The sequence below is a fragment of the Pomacea canaliculata genome, linkage group LG8, assembly GCF_003073045.1.
Source record: "Pomacea canaliculata isolate SZHN2017 linkage group LG8, ASM307304v1, whole genome shotgun sequence".
NCBI lineage: Eukaryota > Metazoa > Mollusca > Gastropoda > Architaenioglossa > Ampullariidae > Pomacea > Pomacea canaliculata.
In genome coordinates, this window is record NC_037597.1 from 1,308,974 (window position 1) to 1,335,514 (window position 26,541).

At 43.7% G+C, this 26,541-nt stretch overlaps 1 protein-coding gene across 1 annotated transcript; it reads left to right on the plus strand.

The window, feature by feature from the left end:
• Nucleotides 1–385: 385 nt before the first annotated feature.
• On the plus strand, nucleotides 386–25,492 carry LOC112571085 (homeobox protein prophet of Pit-1-like). Its single transcript, XM_025249894.1, is given in 5 exon segments — nucleotides 386–881; nucleotides 13,888–14,183; nucleotides 22,918–23,022; nucleotides 23,024–23,565; nucleotides 23,863–25,492. Coding segments are annotated over 4 exon segments (819 nt in total). The 5' UTR covers nucleotides 386–625; the 3' UTR covers nucleotides 23,186–23,565; nucleotides 23,863–25,492.
• The last annotated feature ends 1,049 nt before the right edge of the window (nucleotides 25,493–26,541 follow it).

Here is a 26,541-nt window from a genome sequence, read left to right on the forward strand (position 1 = left end):
AAGCTGATAATGTATTTAACGGTATTTGTTGACTGCCTCACAAAGCACACCGCCATCATAAAGAGAATACCGAAGGAAAAAAAAAGTGGATAATCTTTTTAAAATGTACCTTCATCAAAATGTCTTCCCTGCAAAGTCTACAGAGCTTACTGAAGTTATTAGCTCTCGTTATCCACCCACCCACCCGACAAACGGCTGCTACAAGGGGGGTGAAAAAAGAACAGCCTGCTGCCAGAACATTCCCGTTGGGAAGGAGCAGCAAGCCCCGCCCACATTGTTAAGGCGCTGCATGGCGCCCACGTGCAGCCAATCAGCGCGCAGCAGCGCTCGTGAGGCAAAGAACGTGTCCACGGAGCGGCTCCGCGGGCCTTTTGTGTCTTTTGATTGGTTCTGCTGCGTGCCGTCAGTTTCCAGCGGCCGCGGTTCATATAAGATGAACGATCACGAAAATTTCATTATTTGCTTTAATTTTTTCCAGGAAAACCCAAGTGCCGGCGACATAAACGTGCAAAAGTTTTCATATCAGAAGATTATTTCATCAAGGTGAGCAGGGGGAGCAAGTCTGCTTACTGTCATAAAAGTGCAAACAACACGCGGACGGAGACTCGAACCAAAAGGGGATTGAATGAGTGCAACGGCAGCAGACGACAAAACGGACACCACCGTTTTGCCTCGTTATTACTATTACAACAGCCACAGTCACGACTACAACGACCGTCACCATCGTGACAGCACAACCACCATGAGTCTGGCAGAGGAGCGAGTGACGGGCGCAGACGACAGGACTGAGGTGAAGAGGAAATGTGACGACTTCCCCTCCCTGTACTCCTTAGACACGGGGCATCCCACCACCTCGCGGGTCCTGCCGGGCGACCCCTCAGGTAAGTCCTTGTGTACAAACGAACCTCTCGCCCTCGTTTACCTTCTCTTCTGACAAGCCGTTATTACCATCATACACCTCTCTCTCTCTCTTTTTACAGGTTTCTACATCTGTCAGAAATAAAAATTACATTATGGGGAGCCTAAATTCCATTAATGTATGTAAATTTTAATTTTTTAATTAACGAAGGTGGCTTTGTTTTATAAATCAAACCATTCGTTGCTTAAAAATGAGAAATAATTTCCTGGAGTAATTGTTTTCTCCATGTGCATACACACAAAGTAATCGCTTGACCTTCCCAGAAATATTTTTTGCACATTCAATTGAAGAGATTAGATATTTTTACCAGCACAAAAACAAACTCAAAATCAAAGTAAAATCAAATAAAACTCACACAACTCAGCTTTAAGTACCAGAAACACATTCACTAAAAAGCGCGATAATTTATTTACCATTAAATCAATAAACACAATATTTTATTTATTACTTTTGGTAATTTTTTTATTTTTTATTTGTTTCTTTTTTTCTGCTTTGGTTAGATCGGTTTACCACAGTTTTCAGTCGGACTACTTGATGGCAAAACATAATTTCCTTCTTCGTATTTATTCGACGCTGTTGACCAGTCTTGGTTCTCGCGATTGTAAGATAATCACCTGTAAATAAACATCATCCCTCAAACTATTTATTAGAGAACAGATGAAAGTACCTACAGCCGACTACAGGCATACAGTACCATGCTTTGTCGAGGGAGAAGGTTGGGGAGGGTGAGTGAGTGCACCTCCCCCCACACCTACTTGTAACCTCTAGTGTGTCAGTCTCACCACGCGCCTGTATAAACAGCGAGATGGCAAGAATCTCATTAGCACCCGCTGAAAATGAGGTTCTTCATAATTGATTTTACCATTGTGGCAGGAATATGCTGGCACCGACAGCGCAGCCACACATACACAGCTAACGGCACGCGCGCGCACACTCCAACATACGCACGCACGCACACATTCACGCGCGCACGCACGCGGACCTTTCTTGCCCTCGCCCTCGCTCCGTACCTGGACTAACTGCGTTAATGAACATAACATGATATACTTGTCCCAATAATTCCATTTCACACGGAGGGTGATACAATTTGAAGGCGCTATCCGATTATCAGCGCGAATCAAAGCGGCTGGCTTCATCCACACACTGCACTCGCCTCACTCGCTCCCTCCAGCATCTGCAGCCTCAGCCGCCACCCAGCCGACACCCGACATCTCACACCCGTCAATGGGGAATTTTCACCATTTTTTGTTTGTTTGTTTACGTGTCTTTCAAAACCACTGGCGTGGTGTTACATCCCCGTGATGTGACAGTCAAGTAAGGAGTGTTTGCACTTTCTACGAGTTTCATCATTGAGGAGAACCAGCATGCTCTGTGGGTGTGTTGTCCTGACAACAACATGTGACAGGCGTGAAAATGAGGAATAACCCCCCTTCTCCTGTTTACATGAAAAATAACAACAGTCGGTGGAGAGTGGTAAGGATTACACAACAATGCAGTGTGGTCCTGCTGCTGATGCTGTCATGTCACCTACTGCCTCTGTCTTGCCGAGGTGTCATTCTGGATGTCACTGAGGGTTCACCTGCCATTTGATCCTGTCAGCAACACGTTCAACATCACAGGCTCATGTCATATTCCTGTGGCACTGACAGCGCGAGCTGTTGGCATCAACTGTATCTACATCACGTGATCTCTACGTGCTTAAGACGACCGACAACGGCAAATGTCATGGATTCCTTACTCTAAGCAGCAGGTGAAAAGCAAGCCGTCAAAATATTAATGAAAATTAAACAAGAATTTTTGTTTAGGCCTGATGTTCAGAGGATGTGTCACACTTGGTTGAATATTGGATTAAGTGTGTGCCATAGATTGGATTTTAGCGAATTGAGAAAACAGGACTAAATAGGGTGTACACACAGGTGTGTGGTCTGGGCTACATCTGCTGGACCTGTCGAGTCACAACAAGCAAACAAACAAACAAACAAACAAACAAACAAACAAACAAACAAACAAACAAACAAACAAACAAACTCCACCGCAGTTTCTCTAGTTTGACACATTATTCAAGAAAGCTCAATGAACGAAAATAATGAACTTCATTTGCTCCTTCTTCAAATAGAAGTCAAAAATAAATAAACGAAAAAGGAAGAAAACAAGAAAGAGAAAAAATCCTTAAAGAGAAACTAAAACAGTTGAAATTGAACTGTACGCCCAGGTGTGTGAAAGTCGACAGGTGAACGTTTCTCACCTGACGGGTGGCAGTGGCTTTGATCAGACCGCTGGTGACGGAGATAAATACATTAGTCTGTGAGCCCTGCCCGCTACCCGCCCTGAACCTCCCGGATCCACCCGAATTGGAATGGGAGAAAATGTTTTTCACAGCTTGTGTTTCATTCTGGGGGACGACACCCTGTCGCATGTTGCTACCCTACAGGTGACACGTGGTACAGGTAGGACGCTTTGCATCGTCTTGTATAGAAACCTGTCGGTTGGTGTTTGTGTGCTTGACTGATATATTTTCTGTAGTTTTCGTATATTTGTATTTCTTGGTATGGTTTATATTTAGCATATTTTATTTATTCATTCAGATTGTCGTCCGTTACAACTCCCCCCACCCCACCCTACGTAGCTGTCAAATAGTTTACACTTCACTGATAAACAGTTCGCTTTTCTTTTTAATGCTACTTTTCAAATCGGACAGATATGTTTTCTTGACCCAAGTTTGTAACCAAGAATAGAATGAATTAGTCAACCGACCTGTTCTTGGGTAGTTTCTTAGATGCCAGTGTTTGAAGAACATTTATAGAACCGCTTGTTTGTCTGTCTGTCTGTCTGCAAGCATGAAACACTGAAAATAAACACCTCTCTCTCTCTCTCCTTGCACGGATTTATATGATCGAATAACCTTAAAAAAATCGAAACAGAAAAATCATACACAATCAACATTTTTCTTAAATAAAGTGTCATAGCGCAAAATTTATATAAATTACCTTTTTGATAAATTTAAGGAAACTGAGGATATTTCTATAAGAACAAACAAAACAACCAAAAAAGCAAAAAAAGGAAATTTAAACAGGGTAGGTTACAATATTTTTTAAAAGAGTAAAAACCACTCAACAGAGAAAAAAAAAAAAAATTTATCTGGTTATTATGAGCTTGTTTATTATAATCAATAAATAAATATTTCCCCGAAATGAGTGATATAAATATTATTTTGCAGGCTGTAGAGAAAGGAAACAAATCGCACATAGTAATTTCAAGTCAAAATTATAAGATTTTAAAAGTTAATATCAACAAAAATCTACACAAATAATTATATATATAATTATTTCTCAAAAACAAATGGCAGATGTGTTAATGTCAAACCACAAAACTCAGCGGATGTGTTGTTGGTCTTGTAATTAAAAATGTGTTTGTAGTGGATGTGAACTAATCACAAGATACCAGGACACACCCTTATATAACAATAGCAATTGCAACTATTGTAGATATATTGCCATTTATTAATTTCTTACATATGCCAAAGCTCCCATAACTGAAACATATTTTAATATAATAATTACAATACAAAATTGGGCATTTCACATTAATGCGGTCAGTAAAGGTTTTTGTACTCAATAAATCTTGCTCTTTACATTAGACTGGCTATCGTAGTTAGTTTTACAATTTTTCAAATGATGATGATAATAATAATATAATAAAAATACTACTTTCAATCAGCCACACTCCCATATTTCATTGCAATCCTTCCCCTTCACTTCTCTTACAATTGTCATTTGATGAGACTATTCACTATTTTTGTTTACTTTTTATTTCTTTGAGGTGCCGGAGTGCGAGTCCTTGTCATTTTGACTTTTCTAGACATCTGAATTATTATGAGCAGTGCTGTGTATTTATGTGATGATCGTGCGATTGTTTTATTAAATTTACTGTTAGTCTGGTGTAGCACTGTGTCTATAAATCAGTGTTCACATGTCGGAAGATCCATTTATTACTGTACTAAGTACAAAAACAAAACACAAAAAAACTAAATTTTTATTAATCCCTTTCAGGAAATTGTTGTCTGCCGACGTAACATTACAACAAACAAAAAGCTAAAAAAACATTTCAGTACAGGCAAAAAAGAACATTAAATGCCTACATCAGTGTTAGTTCTCTATTTATCACTGTTTACACTGCTTCTTAAATTCACTGTCACATGTATAACACATCTGCACGCATTCATACAGTCACTCAAAACAGGAAAACAAAGAGAGGACAGCAAGTAAACAATCCACACATAGACGCCTCGGAAAGGGCCAAAGGTCATCTTCATTAATGTGCTTGTCCTATCCAGCAGTTGTTTATATATTTGCATTGCAACCGGGGTAAATACAGTCGGACCTCGATAAGTCGAACTCAAAGGGACCCGAAAAAAATTCGACTTGCGGAGTTTTGGAGTTATGGCACCGACATGGAGTGACAACCATATAAATCTGTTTCGCTGCTTTGCGTAGTGGAGGTACCACAGCCGATGATTATTGCTACTCTAACACTATTTCCCAATAAATACAACAGTTCTTATGATAGTGCTGTAATAATAATAATAATAATAATAATAATAATAATAATAATAATAATAATAATAATAATATAACCAACGTCTTCCCAAAGATTTGCTCGGAGTGCATCACATCAATAATATGCAGACTATATCACCAACAACCACATGCACCCATATTGACATACAGCACACACACTCACTCCTAACACACACACACGCACTCAGACAAAGTACACACAGACACACGCACTCCTACAACACACACACGCACTCAGACAAAGTACACACACAGACACACTCACTCAGACACAAACCACACACAGACACACGTGATACACGCTCGGGGTCAGGACAGGGTCACGGTGTAAAGATGTAAGTTTTACTTCAGAAGTAAGAGAAGGTGTGTGGAAGGCTGATGTGTAATCTGTTACAAGCTGATGGGGGGAGGGGGTGGGGGGTAGGTAGGAGACAGACCTCTGTCCATAGTCTTTGTTTAGTGGCACTCGAAGATGTAAAAGGTTTTAGTAATCATCTGATTACCAGAGAAATGTTGGTTGTATTGAATCTGTGCACATATTTATTTTTATAAGAACTCTCTAGATTGTAGAGAACCTAGTCTTGCAATTTTCATCTAACATGTTGACAGTTGGCATGTGCAGACAGAGAAGTAGCTTCTGTGTACACCCACAGTTGATTCGTATCTTAGTCAAATCCAAGCGAAAATATACAACTACAACTTTTAAGTTTAGCCAACTAGTGGAGAGATAGCTTTCATATGTAACAGACACCAAACTATCAGCTTGAAATATCAACTAACAACATTACCAATTATAACAATGTTTATCTGCTGTGAACACATACTAAACACTTTATCATTACTCGCACATTTATTTAAGCAAGCATAAGAAAACCAGAACTTTCCAAACAATAACAGAAAATATCACACACACCTTGATTGCCAAGTCTGCGCACAAGTTTAAAAGTTTTTACGAAAATCTGATGAGATTGGCATGTGTAGTCATTGTAAGCAGTACTGTACCCGGGTGCACGTACACTAGTATCACTGTATACAAGATATGCCAACCTGGGTATCACAGGACAGTATCTGGGGTTCTGGAGAAAAGGATTCCCACTACAGTTACAAGTATGTGCGGTCTCATTATCTGCTTCCGGTACATAACGGACAAGATGACGTCACTTGTGTACATGGCCGCTGTACACACAGTCACAAGACACACCCGTTACCGCGGCTCAGTGACTTCTGGGTGTGATACACAGGCTTGGAGAGACAGAATCCATTAGTTGACTTCACTCCGTCACTCGTAACATGTAATACAGGGTAATGTGAAAATAATGATGATGTCTGGTGATGAATAGGAAGATAATAATGATGACGAGGATGAAGACGGCGATGACGATGAAGACGAGGACGATGACTATCACAATGATGAGAAGCACAAAAAAACATAAAAGAAAAAAATCAAAAACATGATTGTAAAATGCAATAACTTAATTTAATGTCAGTCTAAATAATAAACAACACCATGTGACCAACAAAGAACAAACAAAGATGTTCTTGTAAACAATGTTCCTCATGTCGGACCTCAACACAGAAGATGAACTGATGATACTCATACTGTGCTGCCAGTTCAGATGAGAGATGTGATAATGAAGTGATGCTCATTTGTGCAATGCCGGAAAAAATGTGAGGGGGAGGGAATTGTTACCAAGGGGAGGTGAGTGCGGGAGAGAAGACAGAGAAGGAGACAGAAGAGGAGGAGGGTAAAGGTCATGTTGTGATGAGGATGGCTTGATAGCTGGGGGCGGGGAAGGGCTGTGCATCGATCCCCATCTGGCATTGGCCCTGCTGTTGTGCAGCCTTTGAATGAGACAGACAGACAGACAGACAGACAGACAGACAGACAGACAGACAGACAGACAGACAGACAGACAGACAGTATGCAGGCAAGCAGGCACGCAGACACAAGAACAGCGAGGAAAATAAGACAGAAATGTTGACGAAGTGCGAGTAACACAAAGTGTTGACTACAGAAGCCCACCCTGCACCTGTGTGGCCATCAGTTCACTCAGTGTGAAAGTGCAGACTACCAGCCTGCGCTACATCTACAAACTGTTGTCACAGTTGTCACACAGGCTTTGTGTGTAGACAAAGATGGCCACTACAGAAGTGGCATCACCAGCGACCAGCTGTCCGGCACGGTCAAGGAAAACCACGAAGACCATTTGCTGGACGCGAGAGGTTCCTTAAAAGTCATGTTAATACCTCCTTCCCTGGTGTACACTTCTGTCCGCGGGCTTCACCCTCCTCACACCTCAGAAATGTGACGGACAAAGCAGTGTAGCCAGTATGTACTGTACACTTACCCAACAAACAGACAAGTACATGTACTTACACTTACTCAACAAACATCTATCTCTCATCTGACAATCGTTTCAGCGATGTGAAAATGAGGAAGAGAGACAGGAAGAAAAAAAAAGAGAAGGGGGGAGTGAGTAAAAAGGAGAAGAGAAGTAGGTGGTGGGGAGGAGGCAGCGCGCCATGTAAGGGAATTCTGCGAATGTCTAAAAACCACTTGCACATCCCCTGGCTGAAAGCTGGAATTGCTAGCGATGCTCACAGACGACTTTTTGGTGGAAATAAAACCTTTTTTCTCCTCATCACCAGGAGGAGCTGAGAGACAAGGCTGATTTGTGTGGAGGGAGTTTCAGGCCGAGCAGAGGCCGAGCTGAGGCCGAGGGATTGTGTGGATTGTGTGGATTACACGCCTCGTGCAAATGCATTATGCATACACGGCGCGGCTTTCCGCCATCATCACCTCTCTTTTTCCTCTAGCCTCGTCGCCGTCCTCACAAAGGAAGCTTCATTTACAGGCATAACGCCGCTTAAGAGTAGTTACCAGTCGGCAGTCACAGCACCCTTCAATCCAATTTGCAAATATAAAAAAAGCTAAGAGGGGCTCCCTTAATCTATTTTCACATTTCCTCCACAGTTTTGCTGGGGAAAAAGTTATGTAAAATGTCATTGCAAAGTAAGAATTAAAGAGTTTGATAAAGAGAACTTTTGCTGATAAAAGAAGGGAATTACTTTATTTTTGAAGATTATTTCAGGGAGACAAGAGGCAGGAGTTGTGAAAGATCCAAAGTGAGGAAGCTGTTTGAAGATTTAAAAAAAAAAATTTGTCAGATGAGAGAAAACTTCATATAATTATAGTTACAGGATTTTTTACATTTCCTTTCTACACATAAAACTGTCCATAGAGCTAGCTCAGCATAAAAAAAAAAAAATTGTACAAAAGGTGGGGGGTTTTTTTTCCTAAAAAAAAAACTGTGATGGATGGAAAGAAAAATCCCCATTCCATAAAATATGTGTATATTATATGACACAACCTCCAAATACACTCTGAAATGATTATTCGATGATCGAGCAAAAGTCATCCTCAATCATCTGAATGCACTTTGAAAAGTTTGCTTTATCATCATTTAAAAATGTTGTGCCTCTGTTCCTTTGAAGAAATTACAGATTGGAGGAGAAGTGTGCAACCTACTAGTCATTTTGTTTGTTTTTGTTTCGATTTTGGTTACAATAACAAACACGTTCTCATTAGTCACTTTAATTTGGTATTTTTGATGAACCTGAAGAAGGATATGATGATAATGTGAAAGTGTCTTTAAAATATAATTAACCTAGCATTCATATAATGGTATATAAAATACATTCTTTCTTTATTTACCCCAGAAAACTCAAGGACAAAAAAAATCTTTTTCTTTTGCTGGTCTGGAACCACCTACCTTTGTCTATTTGACCGCTTCCAATCCATAAGCCCTCGACAGTGACAAGATTTTGTATTTTATATCAGTTCTGGTCTTTGACTTTGTGACAGGTGTCTTGAGTAGGTTGAGTAGGGAGTTGTGTCTGAGTAGGATGAGTATACTACTTTGTCAGTGTATTGTTCTTTTGGGGTATATATAATGTAATCAAGTTACCCAGGGTACATACAATGTAATCAAGTTACCCAGGGTATATACAGGGTAGATGCAATGTAATCAAGTTACCCAGGGTATATACAATGTTATCAAGTTACCCCGACAGAGGTATATAAGTTAGGGTCTCTAGCGGAGGACTGCGTGTTAAGACCAACAATACTCTTACTACTAATTTATTATGTTTATTGAAGTTAAAATATTACCGGCCATTCCCGTTCTCTTCCTACCATTTCAAAATAATACATAAGCGTTTTATTAGTACCGCTGGATTACTAAGAAAGTTTCATTTGCTATTTCTTCAAAAACAATGTGCTTGCAGACAAATTTATTTATACCTTGAGACAAATTTAGTTCAGCAGTGTTTATTCCTGATTTTTTCTGTCTATCAATGTTAGCTAAATATAAAATTTCAGAGACGTTAATAAAAAAAATTACTAATTGAGGTTCACTTTAGCACTCATTTTTAGCAGACATAATTATCATTATTTTATGTTACTTCAGAAAAGCTCACAGACATCAGCGCTAAAATAAAAATAAATGTTTTGGTCAGGCGCTTACTGTTCAGGGGCGTTAAAATTTGTAAACATTGATTATTTGTATCAACATTTAAAGCAAATTTCTTTAGACAAAGTCAAGTTTCAAACCTCATGACTACACGTGGACAGAAAATTCTCAATAAAGCGGTCTAGACTTTTTCCCGCCCCGACTATTTCACTCTTTCATCTGCTGAAAACTACTCCACCTATCAACATAAAAGTGAAATGTTAACACGATTTCTATAAAAGCTCTGCGCACTATCACACTAAAAAACGAAAATGCACATTATAACTGAGGGGAAAAAACCAACAACAACAAGCATAAATTACAGGTCACGTGGAATGTCTCCTGCAGCCAATCAGAGATCACGTACTTGCAGCTCTTGCCGATACTTCGCCAGCATTGACCTTGACCTCTGTATTGCGACAACAGCGCGCACGTGCGCGTGATTGCCGCTGCCATTAATTTGCCATTCGAGCAAATTCGCCGCACGTGTGTTTAATGCGCGTCGCGTGACGGCACGTGCTTTGCTGCAAGCACTTGGTGCACCAGGTCTGCTTATGGTTGACGGTCTCTGCCACCGCGGAATTTTCTAACCGTCGGAGGACACATTGGGTGGGAAGATGTACAGCAGCTAAATGAGACTAGAATACACAGAGTTCTTTATACACATCGACGACGAGGGCATGAAAACAAACAAACGAACGAACAAACAAACAAATAAACAAACAAACGAACAAACAAACAAACGAACAAACAAACGTGTAATGATGAACGGAAGGCAGAACACACTGCTGAACTACTGAACTGTATTTTATCCTAGTTGATGGAGATGGTTTGTGATGGTGTGTTTACTTGTTTACTGACTCAGCATACAATTACTACAATCACAGTTCTGGTGTGTCGAACATTACCCAAATTATGTCAGATGACTCAGTCTTGGATAATTTAATTATTCTGTGGAAGGTTACAAATAAGTTATTCAGAAAATGGTAAATAAGTGAGACTTTATTTAATTTATTTAAATTGATATTCAGTCTCTTTTCAATATTCTATTGTCTTCTGGTGTCACGGCAGAAGACATACACCTAGAGAACCAATCATCCATTACAGCGAGATGATGATGATTGATGATTGATGATGATTGATGGATGGATTGAATGATGATTGATGATGATAAAAACTCGTGATAAAAATGTAGCACGTGCATCATACATAATTTAAACTACAGGTTCAAGCTGTTTCTTCCCACAAAGCACGTGACACCAAAGAGTCAGTGTAGATCATATGTACATGAACAGTGTATATCCATATTTACTCACCCAGTGGGAAATACTAGCAACCACACAATCAGTCCTGGCGTGGTATAACATCAAACTAAAATGCATAGAATTAATAATTTTTTTTCATGGCATTTAATAAGTATTTTTATTTAGAAATATTTCACATTGCAACTTTGTTAATATTTTTTTAAAGAGTTCAGCAACTCCCCGAGGACTAATTTCCCTGATTACTACAGGCAACCTGACTACATGTAAACTTGTTGTTTACACTCATAAACATGGAACTAGTTTAATTAAATGAAGGATCACTGAACGTTTGGTTTGTTTGCTTTGAGTGAAACATTACACTGTGTTAATATGACAAGGATACAGCTGATATTATTTTATGGCTTGTTATGTCTTTACTGAAGTATTTAGTTACTTTTCACATTCTAAAAATGTGAAATAATCTAATTGTGCAAGCTTGAGTTTTGATGGTTGCGATAAGAATATGAAGTTTATAGCTGTGACCACAGTTGTCAGTTTAATAAAGAATACTGTATTGGTAAATATTTAATACAGACAGGTCTAGTTGTCATGACTAAGACTGCGGCTTGTTTGCGGATTTTTCAGATTCCGATTAATTTTTCGATGAACTCCATGTGAAAGTGTTAATTGTTCCCCTCGTTACAGTGTTAATTAACTTCACATTTTAAAATCAAAGCCGTGTACACTTGAAGCATTGAGATCAGTTGCTGAAGCACACACCCTCATCGTGCCGAAAACAAGACGAAATGTCTACCTGCGATGTAACTGTCAAGTGGAATATATTTGTAGCTTATACACCAGAGATACTTTTGTGTGAAAAAGTAAACATTTGTACAAAATGTAGTGGGTGTGGCACAGGTCTGCTCAGTAAACCGAGGTTTACGGTCGTCTGGCGATACTTCTGCTAGCAACGTGCACACAGCAAATAATAATAAGGAATATCTGCAACAGCATTCCCCACAATATATCTCTGCTTTTCCTTTTTTTTTTTTAATTGGTGAAAATCTTTTCGACTTTTTAAAATATCTTTCAAACCAATTTTAATTTTTTGGATTTATAAATATTTTGTCTAAGAGAAAGTCCCGATTGTTAGACGAAGCATAAAGGGACTAGAGTCACTAGACAGTTTAGAAGACAAGATTAAGTAGGTAACACAGAGAGATATAAATGTCTGCTACATGGAGCACCAATCCTCGTGTGAGGGTCTTGTAGGGGCTGCTTCACACGCGTTTATAGGATTACAGGAGTTTATGCTTGCTTTTTATGTCCTTAATGTTTTAACTGTTCAAAAATTAAATTTATTCAAGATAGAAAGAAAGGAAGAGAAAGGACGATGTAAAAGAGCGAGAACTCTGCAGAAGACAGACAAGAGAGACGGAAGCCAACACATGTCGGGTGTTAAAGGGAGACAAGCACGGTCATCCCGGAAGCCAGAGCCTGGTTGTAGTGACAGACGATATTAGAGGAGACTGTAACGACCACAACTCTCTCTCATCGCCGACTGCTTGCGATAGGCTGCACAGTAATTCAATTTATTACCTCCTCTCATTGTTTGACAGTAGTGATAAAGGGTAATTCGCAGCTGCACCCCACTTAACTCCCTTTGCTCCATCTGAAGTTCCTGTTGTCCATGTTCACCGCCTTCAAGGCGACTTCAGACTGACAGGAGCCGCTGGAGAAATTTGAAATGCCGAAAAGACGGTTTTCACAGATTTTGTGACATCACAGAGTGACTGTCCGGCTGTGTGTGACGTGGCAATGTGACATCACATCGTGACTGTCCGGCTGTGTGTGACGTGGCAATGTGACATCGTGACTGTCCGGCTGTGTGTGACGGCAATGTGACATCACAGAGTGACTGTCCGGCTGTGTGTCACGATGCAGTGTGACATCACAGTGATGGCACGAGTGGTCGCCATCAGCAGCAGCTGGCGGCAAGTCTTGGGTGACCTGGAGATGGACAAGTCATCTGCCACACTCTTCTCTCTTCTATCGATTCCGTCACTAGCGTTGTACTTGACATCTGACCCCGCCGGCCATCGCCACGGTAGTCGATATGCGACCTTTCCTCCCTACTGAATCACACTAGAGCTCTCACAAGTCACTTACTCACGCTCCCACAACTAATGTCTTGATCACAAGTAAATAACACACACACACACACCTTTCTATCACTACAAAATGACGAAGACTGAAAATATCAGGAGAAATAAAATACTAAGTCAGACACAAGAAGCGATGTTTTTGTCACACCAGACTAAATCGTTAACCTATAAATAACGGTTTTTATTTAAAATGACGCGCACGTCAAGAAAGTTTGAGAGAAACAAAACAAAAAAATAAAATTCTTCTATGTCAATTACCCGCAACATCCAATCCTCCCAAGACAAACAAACAAACAAGTAAAAAAAGAACTGAAATAAATAAACACCCCGAAACCAAATATTTCTAGAACAAAAAATGAAAACCAAACCAAAGAAAGCTTATATTCTATGTTTAGCTGAAGGTCCCACCCCAGCGACCCTCCCTACACCAGAGATGGCGTGTCAATCGCTGGACGTGTATTCTGTGTGCAGGTCAAGAAGGAGCCTTCAAGAAGATCAAGTCTGAGGGGGCCAGTCCTGTCTCCTTGTCCCTCGGGTCCTCCTCTTCCTCGTCTTCGCTGCCGGGACCAGCCACCGCATCCCCTGCCCAAGGCCACGCCCCCAGCAGCGGCACGTGTCCCACCCCCGCCCGCCGACGTCACCGCACGACCTTCACCCAAGAACAGCTCCGCGAGCTTGAGAACGCCTTCGCCAAGTCCCACTACCCTGACATCTACTGCCGCGAGGAGCTGGCCAGGATCACCAAGCTGAACGAGGCCAGGATACAGGTCAGGGCGAGTAGCCATTTTTTGTGTTGACGTCACCTAGTCTTGCGCAATGCGGCCTCACGGCATGATGATTGGTCCTCAGTTGTACCACGTGATCGGTTACCATTATTTTTCACTTGAGGTGAATCTCACGGAGAGTTCTCGAAAAGTCACGTGGCATTGCTGTTTGGCGTTGCCAGTCTGCTGTCAAGGTTGACAGACTTGAGGACTGGTTACCAGTCGAGCGTGACCATGTCTCATTACTTGTGTAAAGCTCACTGACATCGCCCATGGATGGGAAATGTGTTTTTTAATAATAATAATAATATGCCCGCCCCTAAATTAGTTAATCGACGTACGGTTGGAATCAGACATCCACACGTACCTGTAAAACATTTTAGGTGACTACCGCACATTAGCCACTCAGCCTTGACCAGATATACACGTGACCCCAAGAAACCAAAATGAGCAGAAAGCTCTTGACTCAAATTCTAGCATAACAAAGCAAATCCGATAACCATGACTACGGAAAGTGAAGACTGATGTCATCGCCACCACGACCGTGGCTGTAGAAACCGTCACTAACATCCCTGATGTCTGATGTAGTCAAGTGTTTCCCCATTGTTCTACTGTATTGTGGGGATGCCTCGTACTGTGAAGATTTCATAAACGATGTGAAAGAACAGACAGACTAAGACGTCCAGCAAAGAGAGATAGAAAGTGTTTCCACAGCCACCGATATGGTTGTTCATAAAGACTGGACCGCCGGCGTCTTTGTAGAGGAACTGGACGACCTGAATGACCCCTATTCGAGCCAAAGTCCTTCATTCCAAACACGATCAAAAGCTTTCTTGAGGTCTATGATATTGTGGAATGTGTGTATTCTAAGGCTACATGTGATAGGCAATAATTATAATGTATTGAGTTCTGATCCAGCTCCAGACTGTTCTCCTGCCAGCTGTTCTTTGGCTTCAGAGTTTTAGACTACTCTTGCTAGAGTGGCCGATGAGACTTTTTTCTTATTTACTTATCTAATCGCTGTGTGAAGAAGGAAATTTAGTCCAAGCAAGCGCAGGTAGTCATAAACAAAGTAGTCCTCTCTCTTTGTTTGTGATAAAGACAGTGGTGCAATGTCTTCTGTTAACTACTTCCACAGCAAGCCAATGGCGGCTTTACTAGCTGCCTCTTCTCATACCGTTCACGTCCTGAAACCAGCCACCCCACCCCACCCCACACCCCACCCCACATCCCATCACCACCCCACATCCCATCCCCACCCCACATCCCACCCCACCCTGATGCTTGCCTCTCCGTGTTTTAAGATAGAAGTGTGCAGGCGAGAGAGCGGTCTGCCGAAGGCGCTCCATTACAGACGGGCAAACCGCCATCTTGGCTGTTCACGCGCGGTAATTACCTCCCCTGGACAGTCCCTAGCGACCACCCTGCCCCTTCCCCCCTCGCGCACTCTCGCGCTGTCACGCGTCGTCTCGGCGACAGACGGCGCTAAGGGCCGGGGCTTTCCGGGTATTCCCGCTGGAGCGGCCATTTTGCTTTCTGGCAGGTCGCAGCCCGCCAGTTGCTTGTGTCAGATTGCACCAGCCTCCGGGAGGTAGCGGTGCACGGAGCGAGGGGGCGGGGCCCTATGTCACACGAGAAATCTGGGGGGAAAGATGTGCACGGGCTGAGGTGCAGGGTTGGGTTGCACCAGGTCCTCCGCCTCGTTCAAACGTTCAAAGTTTGGGGAGAGCATCCTCCCACTCACTCACACCCTGCACTGACCTCTCGCTGCTGCTTAGCGCGTGTCCACGTCTGTGGCTCCGTTAGAAAAGGATTTTAGACAGTTCATCTACACACATGCGTAATTCATACACAAATATATAGACTAGGAAACACAATTATATATGTAGACTGCGCATGAGTGCGAGCTTCAAGCACGATACGCCTGTTAAAAAGTTCTTTCTCTTGTTCTTTTTCTTCCTCCCTCTTTATTTCTCCCTTTTTCTCTCATTGTGCAATTTTTTAGTTGTTGACATAAAATAACCAGTGTGTAAGTACACATTTAAGTACACATCTCTTAATTAAATTAACTTTTTACTTTTAATTACATTACATTTAATGACATTAATTTCAGACTGTATTTTAACTTAGTAACAATAATGTTTATACGAGAAAGTCTGATTTGGTGGCGCAACGGTTAGCGCCTGTTACCAATAAAGTGAGGGTTGGCTATTCTGGGTTCAGCTCTCGTCTCGGGCATATCAATATTATTATTATCATACTCCAGAACTGTGCGAAGTTGTCCCACAGACGTATTCCCCATCTTACAGCAGAGTTGTCAATATTGGATTATATCTTAAGGGACTGCTTAACATTCCACTGAGGACTGCGAAAGGAAACAAACCAGCAGTTTCAAGTGGAAACCTACCAACAGCTGACGATGATGAAGACCGTCAAAGGCTACCTGTCCCCGGAAACAGTCGTTGCTGTCTTTACAGTTACAGGAGTGTTCAGGCGCATGCCTGATGACCTGGAAGGGTGGGAAAAAGTGGACATTTGTCGTATGTAGTGTCGTATGTACTGTCCCCGCCTGACCACTCAAAATTAAAAATCAAGCGCCTACTTGTAACTGATGCAATCTTGTCTTTAAACGTATTATCGTTAAGTCAGGGTTACGTGACGACAACGTAGGCAGCTGTCGGTTTACGTTACGATAACGTCTTTTCGCGACTCGAATCCAGAACGAGGCAGATGGGAGCGCGCGCCCAGGCGCTTGTTGTAAGATGGCCCCTGCAGCGACCCATTCAGTCCGGTTCATCCAAGCAGACACGGGGAGTCCCACCCTGCGTTTGCAGACAAGTCCTGTACCCGACCATCCAGCCAGCCAGCCACGGGTCCGCTGCTGTCCCCGGGGGAGCTGGGAGGAGGACCGCTACACCAGACTCAAGACGTCAGTCGCCATTTAAGTGAAAGTCACGCTCAGCTCGTATTAAAAGGCCTCGGTGCTGAAGTGGCGGTTGAGCGGTGTTTTGCAGCCATTACGGAGGAGGTTTTCCATTTCCAGCGAGAGCCCGCCCAGTAGGAGATGCTCGCCCTCGGGCAGTGGAGAGCTCACCGTGGCGAGGTCAACACCAGGACGCAGTGGAGCTCGAGTACTGCTCCACACCACGGCTGTCCGGCCTCTCAAGACCATGGAGGAGGATTTTGTGTAACACTGAGAAAAAAAGAGCATCTCAGAATTCCAAACGAACAATTAAGGTAGTTGACAAATAAACGAGAGGACGCAAGGGGAGATAAATTATCCAGAAAACAAAAAAAATATGTAAGTCAAGATGAAGTTAGAAGTCTTAACAAGCAACGAGTTTTTTTCAGATTGAAATTACCGTTATACCTAAAATCATCTTCGGAATAATTAAATAAATTATGTCAACTAGGACTGATGTTTTTTTCAATGAGAAATTGAAAAGTTAAAAAAAAAAAAAATCATGACAGTCTGGCTGCACCAGTCCAGGTACATTGTGACATCCAGATATCTCATCGGATCCTACAATCGCTCGCTCTGGTGGCGCTCCCTCGTCACCCTTAATTTTTCCATCGTTTGATAATAATTTTAGTTTCTATGACACATTTGTAAAAAGTTAGCTTTCTCTGTTATCAGCATAATACTAAACCAGACATCTGGGTATTTTTATATTTATTCGTTAGTTATGTATTGAATAGTTCCTCTGTATGTCTTCCCTACTCCTCTGTATTTAGCCGCCAACAAGAAGTAAGGCCAAAGGTGTGGTCCATACCGATGTTGTCACCGGTCACACTGGTCAAGGTTTACATGGTAACGACTTCAACAATGGTATTTTTTAAAAAGGAAGTTTGTAAGAATTCCATAGTACTAAAATCAATCATCTCTGTAAAAATTTCAGATATTCTATGAAATAATTTAATCAAATAATATTTATAACACTAAACATCATTAGCTGCAAGTCTCTGGTCCGAAGACGCATTGAAAGAAAGCGTACCTTCGATTTCCCTCTACCAATCTCTCATTTATTAGCCCAAAGTCTCTACCTATCTCTCATTTATTAGCCCAAAGTCTCTACCTATCTCTCATTTATTAGCCCAAAGTCTCTACCAATTTGTCATTTATTAGCCTAAACTACTGACTATTTGTCCTACACTCTCATTCCCGTCTTCTCAATCGCCTGTCTTGGAGCCCTGCTGCCCGTGGGCATTGCCACCATGCCCAACTCTCTCATTTGACACACAATCTGACTTCAATTCTGTCGAGCATTCGTCTCAAACGGACCCATCCCCAACACACACACACAGACAGAGGCACACGGCACGGTGGGCGGCCATTTCACATAACCCAATTTCATTTCAATTGTCAGAACATCGATCTTTCCTTCAGGAAAGCTACCAAAAACATTCTCCGGGGAACGCCACTAGCAGAATACGATTTTTCAGACACAAAGGTATGGGCTGTACAACTTCCTATTAGGCCTTTAGTTCTTATTCCACCTTTCTTTGTTTTATTTGTTTGTTGCCTGCAAGCTGAGAAGATGAAGAAGTCAGAAAAAGAAGCCTCCATGTTTCTACAACCTTCATGGGAAGTAACTCTGTCTGACGGAAACTGTAGTATTGGAGTAGCGGTACTTTTACTATGCCACTGAAAAAAAAAAAAAAAAAAAAAGCTACCGTTGGGAACATCACGTGACACTCCATGGTCACAACCAGAGATTTGTCTCCCCTTGGTATCTGATGCACATAACGCAGGGGACGAGCTGGTAGTTGTCTCCCCCTTCTCCGTAATGTGGTTAAAAAGTAGTGACTAGGGGGGGACCTGGCTGCTCCCAACATGGACGAGAGCTGATCCGACATGAGCCGGGACCAGCCAGGCGCCGAAGATCGCAGTGTTGAGCTAAGTGTGGTTGGGACCACCAGAGCTTGGCGAGTCAATCGTCAGGGTATCTGTCCTGATGCGATTTCCGCGCGCTTGCAGTGGTGCAGCCGACACTAAAACAATTTGCTACCGATGCCGGCGCGCATTAATTCTATAACAAGCGGTTCTTGGATTCCGCCAATTGCAAAATGTTTAACTGAGTTTGGGAGCGTTTTGGAATCTAACTAGGCAGCCCTGCCTAGCTGTACAAGCCCTTGCTGGGGCCCCTTGTGCCTACCTCAGGCCAGGAGGACAAATTGGATTAGGCGATAGGCGGAGTGGCTGGCTTAGGTGGCGCGTGTGGAGGATGGCGCTACAATTTGCCCGGGTCTTACCGTGGAGAGTCGGCCATGTCTTCAAAGACGTTTCCATTAGCAACTTTGTCAATTTTCATTAGGCGCCGCGTCCTCGGGAGACGGCACGCCAGCAGGAAGAGGCGCGAGTAAGGAATAGGTTAGAGGTGAGGGTCGCCGCCGCTACCAGCCCTCGGGCCCGCTCCACGCTGCTTGTCCATTCTCCGCCAGTCTCTCGCCTCATAACACTTGCAAATTTCTCGCCGCCAGCCACTGCCTCTCACTCCACCCCCTCCCTTACACCTTATCTCCCCCTTACCCCCCACCACCACCATCACGAGGACTTTCCTCGCAACCCCTTTCAAAACAGATACCCTACCCCTAAAACATGGCGCCACGTCGAGGTGCATCGTGCACTATCGACCTTTCTCTCTCTATCAGAATCAACAACATGACCCTCAACACCTCCCACCACTATCCTCTCTGCTACAGACTGCACTAAGGTGTCTTCCTCTTCATGGCTGTCATGAACCTCAACGCCTACTGCTGCTTGTCGCTTCTTCTCCTGGAGTTGTATCGAAAAGCTGATGTTCCTGCTAAAATAGCATTTGTTACTCCTCAAAAATAAATAACCAATCCCTTACTCTATAGTCACAAATACCTTTTTATCTTAGTTCACAAATCTCCCATTGTGAACAGGTTTCACTTGTGTCTGCATACGCGCGCCACCACACACCCACACCGAAGATGCTCAGCCCGGCGGCCACCTCTCAGCTTTTCTTAACTCCATCGACCCTTCTCCGCCGGAACTCTTTGTCTATTCCTCTTCGGCGACGATTCTCTTCCTAGCTTCCCCTTCCGACATTGAGCGACGGGAACTGGAAGCCGGTGTCTCAGAATGAGCAAGGAAGACAGGGGGGGAAAAGAAAAAAAAAGAAAAGAAAAAAAAATGGTACGGGCGGGGCAAAGACTAATGGAGAGTCGGCGAGGTGCGCAGTCCGCTAGTCGCTCGGCATTCCCTTCACGGCGTCACGCGCAGCGGAACGCAAACTAACGCCCATAAACACGTGCTTAGATTAATTATTATCAAGTCATCCGAGGCTTGATACGGGCACAGGCCGGGGTCGCACGCGCAGCGCCTAATGCACGAGCAAGTCATCGTCATGGTGCGTGCGGAGGGTGACGCAGGTCCTACCGAGCTGTGCACGAGGCGATGGAACCGCTGCTGACGCCGGGATGCAAGAGAGAGTGGTGAGAAAGGAGGAAGGAAGGTGGGTGGGAGGTAGGGAGGGGTGTTGTGAAGGGGGAGGGTGCAGGTGCAGTCTGGGGTGCGTTAGCGGGCGGCAAGAGAAATATTTACAAAGAGGCCTAATTGAAGCGCTGAATAGAGCCCCGAATGACTAGGAAACATCAATTTGGCCCCTAACTCAATTACCCCGGCGTTTCAAGATTTGCGGGGCGGCCCTGAAAGACGGCCAGCGCGAGCAGCGCGCGGCAAGGTGCGGCGGCCATTTTTGGCATGCGAGGCCCATTAGTTCGGCACAAGGAGAAAGGTTTTTGGCCCTGCGTCAGCACGCTACACAGATGCCCCTTCTTTTTATGGCAACACGAACATACGAACCTTCGCTCGTTGAGACGGCAACTTCTACTTAAACTGAACATGGCGTCTTGTTCAGACTACAACTTTTACTTACACGTGAGCCTCGTGACCCTGGATCTTCTATTTACATGAGAACCTGTAGAATAGTTGACTCTGGGTCTTCTGTCTACCCGGGAACCTGGTGGGTAGCTAAGCGTGTATCTTCTGCCTTTCTCGTCACCTGCATTGAACACCTGGCAACTGAATGCTTGTCCTCACCTTGGTCTGCCTCTACATCGTTAGCATATCACGGCTTGGACAGAGGTGAAAATAATCTACAAGGAGTCAGCTCTCTACGGTGTTCTTAAAAGCTAAACTGAAAATGCATATCAAGAGGTTGACAAAAAGTTGATCAGCAAAAGAAGTAAATTCTCAAACACTTGACGAGAGCGGTGTTTTTATTGCTCAGATTCCCCTTCTCTTCAATTACCTCCCCACCACCCCAACCCCTGCCCCGCCCCCACATCCACCCCCTCCGGTTCCTGCCTAATTCCGCAAGCATCGTGACGACAAGCGCGGGGGGAGGCGGCACCGGTTTCCGGACCAGCCGCTGTTCCAATCAGCGAGGACCCCAGTCGGTTGCTGCTCGCTTTGCGGAGCCACGGAGAGAGTTGCTTGGCGGAGCAGGTTGCGCTTGGTGCTGATGCGATGGGATAAGAAGCGGCCTGCACTAACGAGACGCGCGAGAAAGCGCGAGAACAGCGCGAGAACCTGGGGCCGCAGTCTTGCCGCTTGAGCGCGGGGCGAGTTGCCTGATTGCTGAAATCAATGCCGGTGATTGCACGCGATGGCGGCACGTGAAGCATTCGCTTCATTCCAGGGATGGCCGGCAAAATGGTTTGAGCGAACCCAGACCCACGTAGCGGGGTGGTGGTGGCACTGAGGGTTGTGGGGGAGGGGGTGAGTCCAGCAATAGGGGTGGGGGGTTGTTGGGCGAGTTAGGAAGGTATTAGTCATCATGTGAAGAGCTGATAACCACTCAAAAAAAAAAAAAAAAACCAAAACGAAGAGGAAACACTTAATTTCAAAATGGAGAAAGGTAGAAAGGTAGAAAAATAAGTATAAAACGAGTTGCTAAGTTACAAGAGATCTGCAGTGTCGCCTTGTTGCTCGCTCCTTTTCACTGTCTGATTATTTTGCTTTTATTGCCCAGCAACACAATTAAGGAATCATTAATCATGGCACTGATCCAAGTATATGTACTATTATTATTAAACTACATGTACTATTATTTAACAGACCGGTGATGTACGTTACTCTGAAATTTTCTCTCTACAATTAAAAGTTTTTTAAAACCCTTAGCGCCAGAGACGTCAGTGAAAATCTTCAAGAAAGGAAGTTTGTGCAACATCCGGGACATTTGTTGACGGCACTGATACGATTGTTGTTTCCTGAAACAACTCAGTGAGAGAATGAGAACTGTCGTTATCTTTAAGTTGCCATGTTGAATCACAACAACTTCTTTTTACTGAGACTACTGTAGTGTAGGTGGGCTTCACTTGGACACATTTTGTGGATGCCCGGCACTTACATGGAGGACAGCAACTTAAAAAAAAAATCTATATCAACCTACAGCGTCCGAATAAGTTCCAGCTCAAACCGAAATGCTTAAAAAGGGGGACAAAAACTGGTTTGCTTGCAGTCACTCCAATGAAATAATTCAAGCAATTTCTCTAGACTTCTGGCAACATCCACTTATTGTTTACAAACCCGCGAACATTAAATACAAATGGTAAGCAGGCACGGCCGTGACATTAGCGATGTAAAACAGTTTCAGTGTACATCTTATTGTCCATTAAAGCATTATCTTGTATTATTGATGTATGTCAAGTGTAAAATGTGACAACTCTACCAAGTACTGAGCTGCATGTTTCCATGGTTTCACAGGTGTGGTTCCAAAACCGTCGCGCCAAATACCGGAAGCAAGAGAAACAACTGGCCAAATCTCTGTCCCCGGTTATCCCCTCCTGTAACAGCATGATGCGCAACATTCTACCCTGCAACATCACGGGCCTATCCTGCCTATCCTGCACCCCCCAACATGGGTGTCAACAACATGCCGCGGTACCCGCAAATGAACGCTTCGTATCCGGGGGCCATGGGCGGAATGGGGGTGAGTACTTCAACGACCGTACAACAACTGTCAGACTTTTAAAAAGCAGCTTACCTGCTACTCGACTGTTTTAATTTTACACTTTAGGTATAACTTCTAAACCTCTCTGGCAGGACATCAGATTCAGACTTTGACAGTCGATGCTACCGTTGGGGTAAACAAAAACAACTATAACAACAAACCTGACGGAACGTGAGACAAACAACTGTGTGTTCAAAACAAAAACCATCAACACAGCCGAATATGACGAGGCTCGTTCCATAATGACTGGCGCGTGTTTGCAGGTGGGAGTGGGCGTGGGTGGAATGTCGCAGTTTTCACACATGTCCAGCATGTCCGGAGCAGCTGCCTCCAACATGGCGGCCACGATGGGGATGACGCGACAAGTGCAGCAGTTCCCGATGGCATCCGACTACAGCTTGGTAAGCATCGGCTGACCTTTGAACTTCGTAGTTTACTCAGACAAATCACGCCAGACGCCCGCACCTTGACTTACAGATGAGCCAAAACACTGTGACACCAACAAGAAGGGTGTGAATTGAAAGTTAATTTGACAACATCGACAACACACAACACACGCACACACAACACACGCACACACAACACACGCACACACACAAAAGCTTGAGGGCTTGGTCTTGCTAATTAATTTGAACCAAAATACGAATTAAGAAAGATGCTTACTATAACCTCTTCAAATATAGCACTGTGTGTGGCAGGAGACCCCCGAAGACGACTGGTACAACAAAAGCCTGACAGCTCTCCGCATGAACAACACTCACCCCGGCCCGCTGGGCAACCAGATCTTGCCGTACCAGACTCAGGTGTAGCTGGCGGCGTCACACCTGGGCCAGGTAAACCGCTAGAGGACGCACCTTCCAGTGCCAGACGCTTACCTGACCGTTTGAAGTGGCCTGTTGGTCGCACCTTCGTACTGTGTGCACTGTGTGAGGAGTCTGCCTGCAGGTGTGCAGGTGTGCAGGTGCGTCAGGTGCTCGGCTGCTACACGCACTGTTTTTCTCACGGGGGTCAGGTTACCAAAGACTGCTGGACTGCGAACAAAGTGCGGAGAACTGATTTGCTGGACGACCTGCCATCTTCAAGTGTGGACGATCTGCAAGGTGCAGACTGAGATGATCAACGATTACCTGAGAACGCTAACAAACCTGATGGATCTTATTTTCGTTTCGGAATACTCGTCACGAGAATGTCAGTTTTTATCTGAAAGAGAAAATCTGAAATTAATGTGAAAATACAATGAATTATTTCCTCTAGACTGTCTCTCTACCCTCTCTCCCCGAAAACAAAGTCCAGTCTGGAATACAAAGGACAGTTAAGAGAAACGAAACAATTGGTCAACGAAAGTCTGTCTTCTTCTTCTTCCCTCTCCCTCTCTCTATCATCTCCAGAAAGCCATAAAGGAGCACGACGCAGAGAATGATAATCTCGGGTGGGCCCACACTGTGTCGAAGTCAACCGGCGGTGACGTATGCTCGAACAGCCATTCATTCACCAAGGCAGCAGCTTGCGACGACGACGACTCCATCCCCCTTTCCCCCCAACCACCTCTATGTTACATCATTATCGGCAGGTCAAGATGATAATCTCATTATCTGTAGGTGGTTTATTTTAACTGTACACTTTGAGAGAACGCTAAAAGCTAAAATATCTCCGTCGGGCGAAACCGGCAACTTTGGACCTACTCGAGGTCAAAAGTCATCTTTGAGCGCTTGTCACGTGATTTCGGCGACCCTCATTTGCATATCTGCAAGGTCCGTCACGGAGGTGGGCAAGGTTGAGTAAGGGTTCTTGTCTCCTTCCTGTACATCAAATAGTTGCTTACTTTGAGAAGATCTACGAGGCTGTTTTGTGTCGGGAAGAAAACACGAATGTGTGTACAGCCCAGGCCATGGACCTTGCACGTGACTCACGTGACATGTGAGTGACGTGCCTGCTTCACGCCAGGACTCACGTCACGAATGTAGGATGAACTGTCAAAGTTTTGTTGCAGATGACTTGTTAACTCGTGAGTATTATTTGGATGTCGGGAACAAGGGATGTCTGTCTGTATGTAAGTGTGTGTGCATGCGACATGCGATGCATTGGTGTTTTTGTTTTGAATGACTCTGACCCCACAACAACTTTGTTTCATTCATGTAAATACTCTCTTCATGTTCTTTACTTCTGTCCTTTGATCGCCATGTTTTGCTTTCTTTTAAAAGCTGTTCATGCGTCTGGTACTTATGAAACGTTTTTGTACCACTCAAGTTTGATTCATTTTGATCTCATTTCAGATGAACATCTCTCCCCGCCCCCCACATTCCAAAGAAATGTAAATAAAATACTAAACGTCGCACTACCCGTCTTCTTGTCTTCTTCCGCCACACAAACGTGTTTGTCGATTATGTGCATTGAAAGACGAACTGAATACCACAGACTCCGGTAGGTCTTCAAGCTCACCTGGCTAACACTAACTCTGATACAACCCACATCAGGGTCTTGGACGTCTTTCAGAGGTTTGGTGGTGGCGGTGGTGGTGGTGGTGGTGGCGGCGGTGGTGGTGTGTATTCACTTACATTATGGGGACGCAGTAACTTGTACACACCTCCAGTGTGAGACATGAAGTGTAATCAAAGTAAAGGTGTGAAAGATCCTAGCCTGATGCAAGTAACAGTGTGAACGATCCCAGTGTGATGGAAGTGTGAGAGATGACGTGTAATCAAAATGGCGGTGTGAGAAATCCTAGTTCGATTAAAGTTACGCGCGATGTGCAGTTTCTACGATCATGGTGGAATTACTGGAATGGCAGGCTAATGGACCCGAAACAGAAAGGATGCAGTAGACTAAGCACAGCTTATTTCAGATGAGCTCCCCTGTTCTTTGTCGTTAAAACGTCGGTCGCAGACAGCCATAGCTGAGTGGCTTAAAGGTCAACCCGAGTCAAACATATAAGATTTACACAAAAGTTGCTTGCAGGTTACTATGTCACCAAACTACCTTGTTGGTCTTTTCATATTAATTTTTTCAAGCGAACAGAAGAATTTACCAAACTTCTGACGTTTGAGGTCGTTGAGGACAGGCCAGTTGGATCATATACTGAGGCGGTGGCAGAACAGAACGGTTCTATGAAGTCTGTGTGCGAAATCTCGAACTTTTCCTAAATGCAGATGAGAATTTCAAATGCTCGTGAACGGAATAGTATTCGCTCAAGTCATACTGTAATGAAATAAACTCGCTTATTCAAAGTAAAAATATCTGTGGACTGTAGTTGACCTTTAAGCGACACAGCAGGATGGTAACTGCTGAAACGAAAATTCTCCGCGACAACAACGTTCCTGGGTTTTCCGACAGGCAGAGACAAGATTAAGAGGAAAAAAGTGTTTTGCAAGAGGCCACAG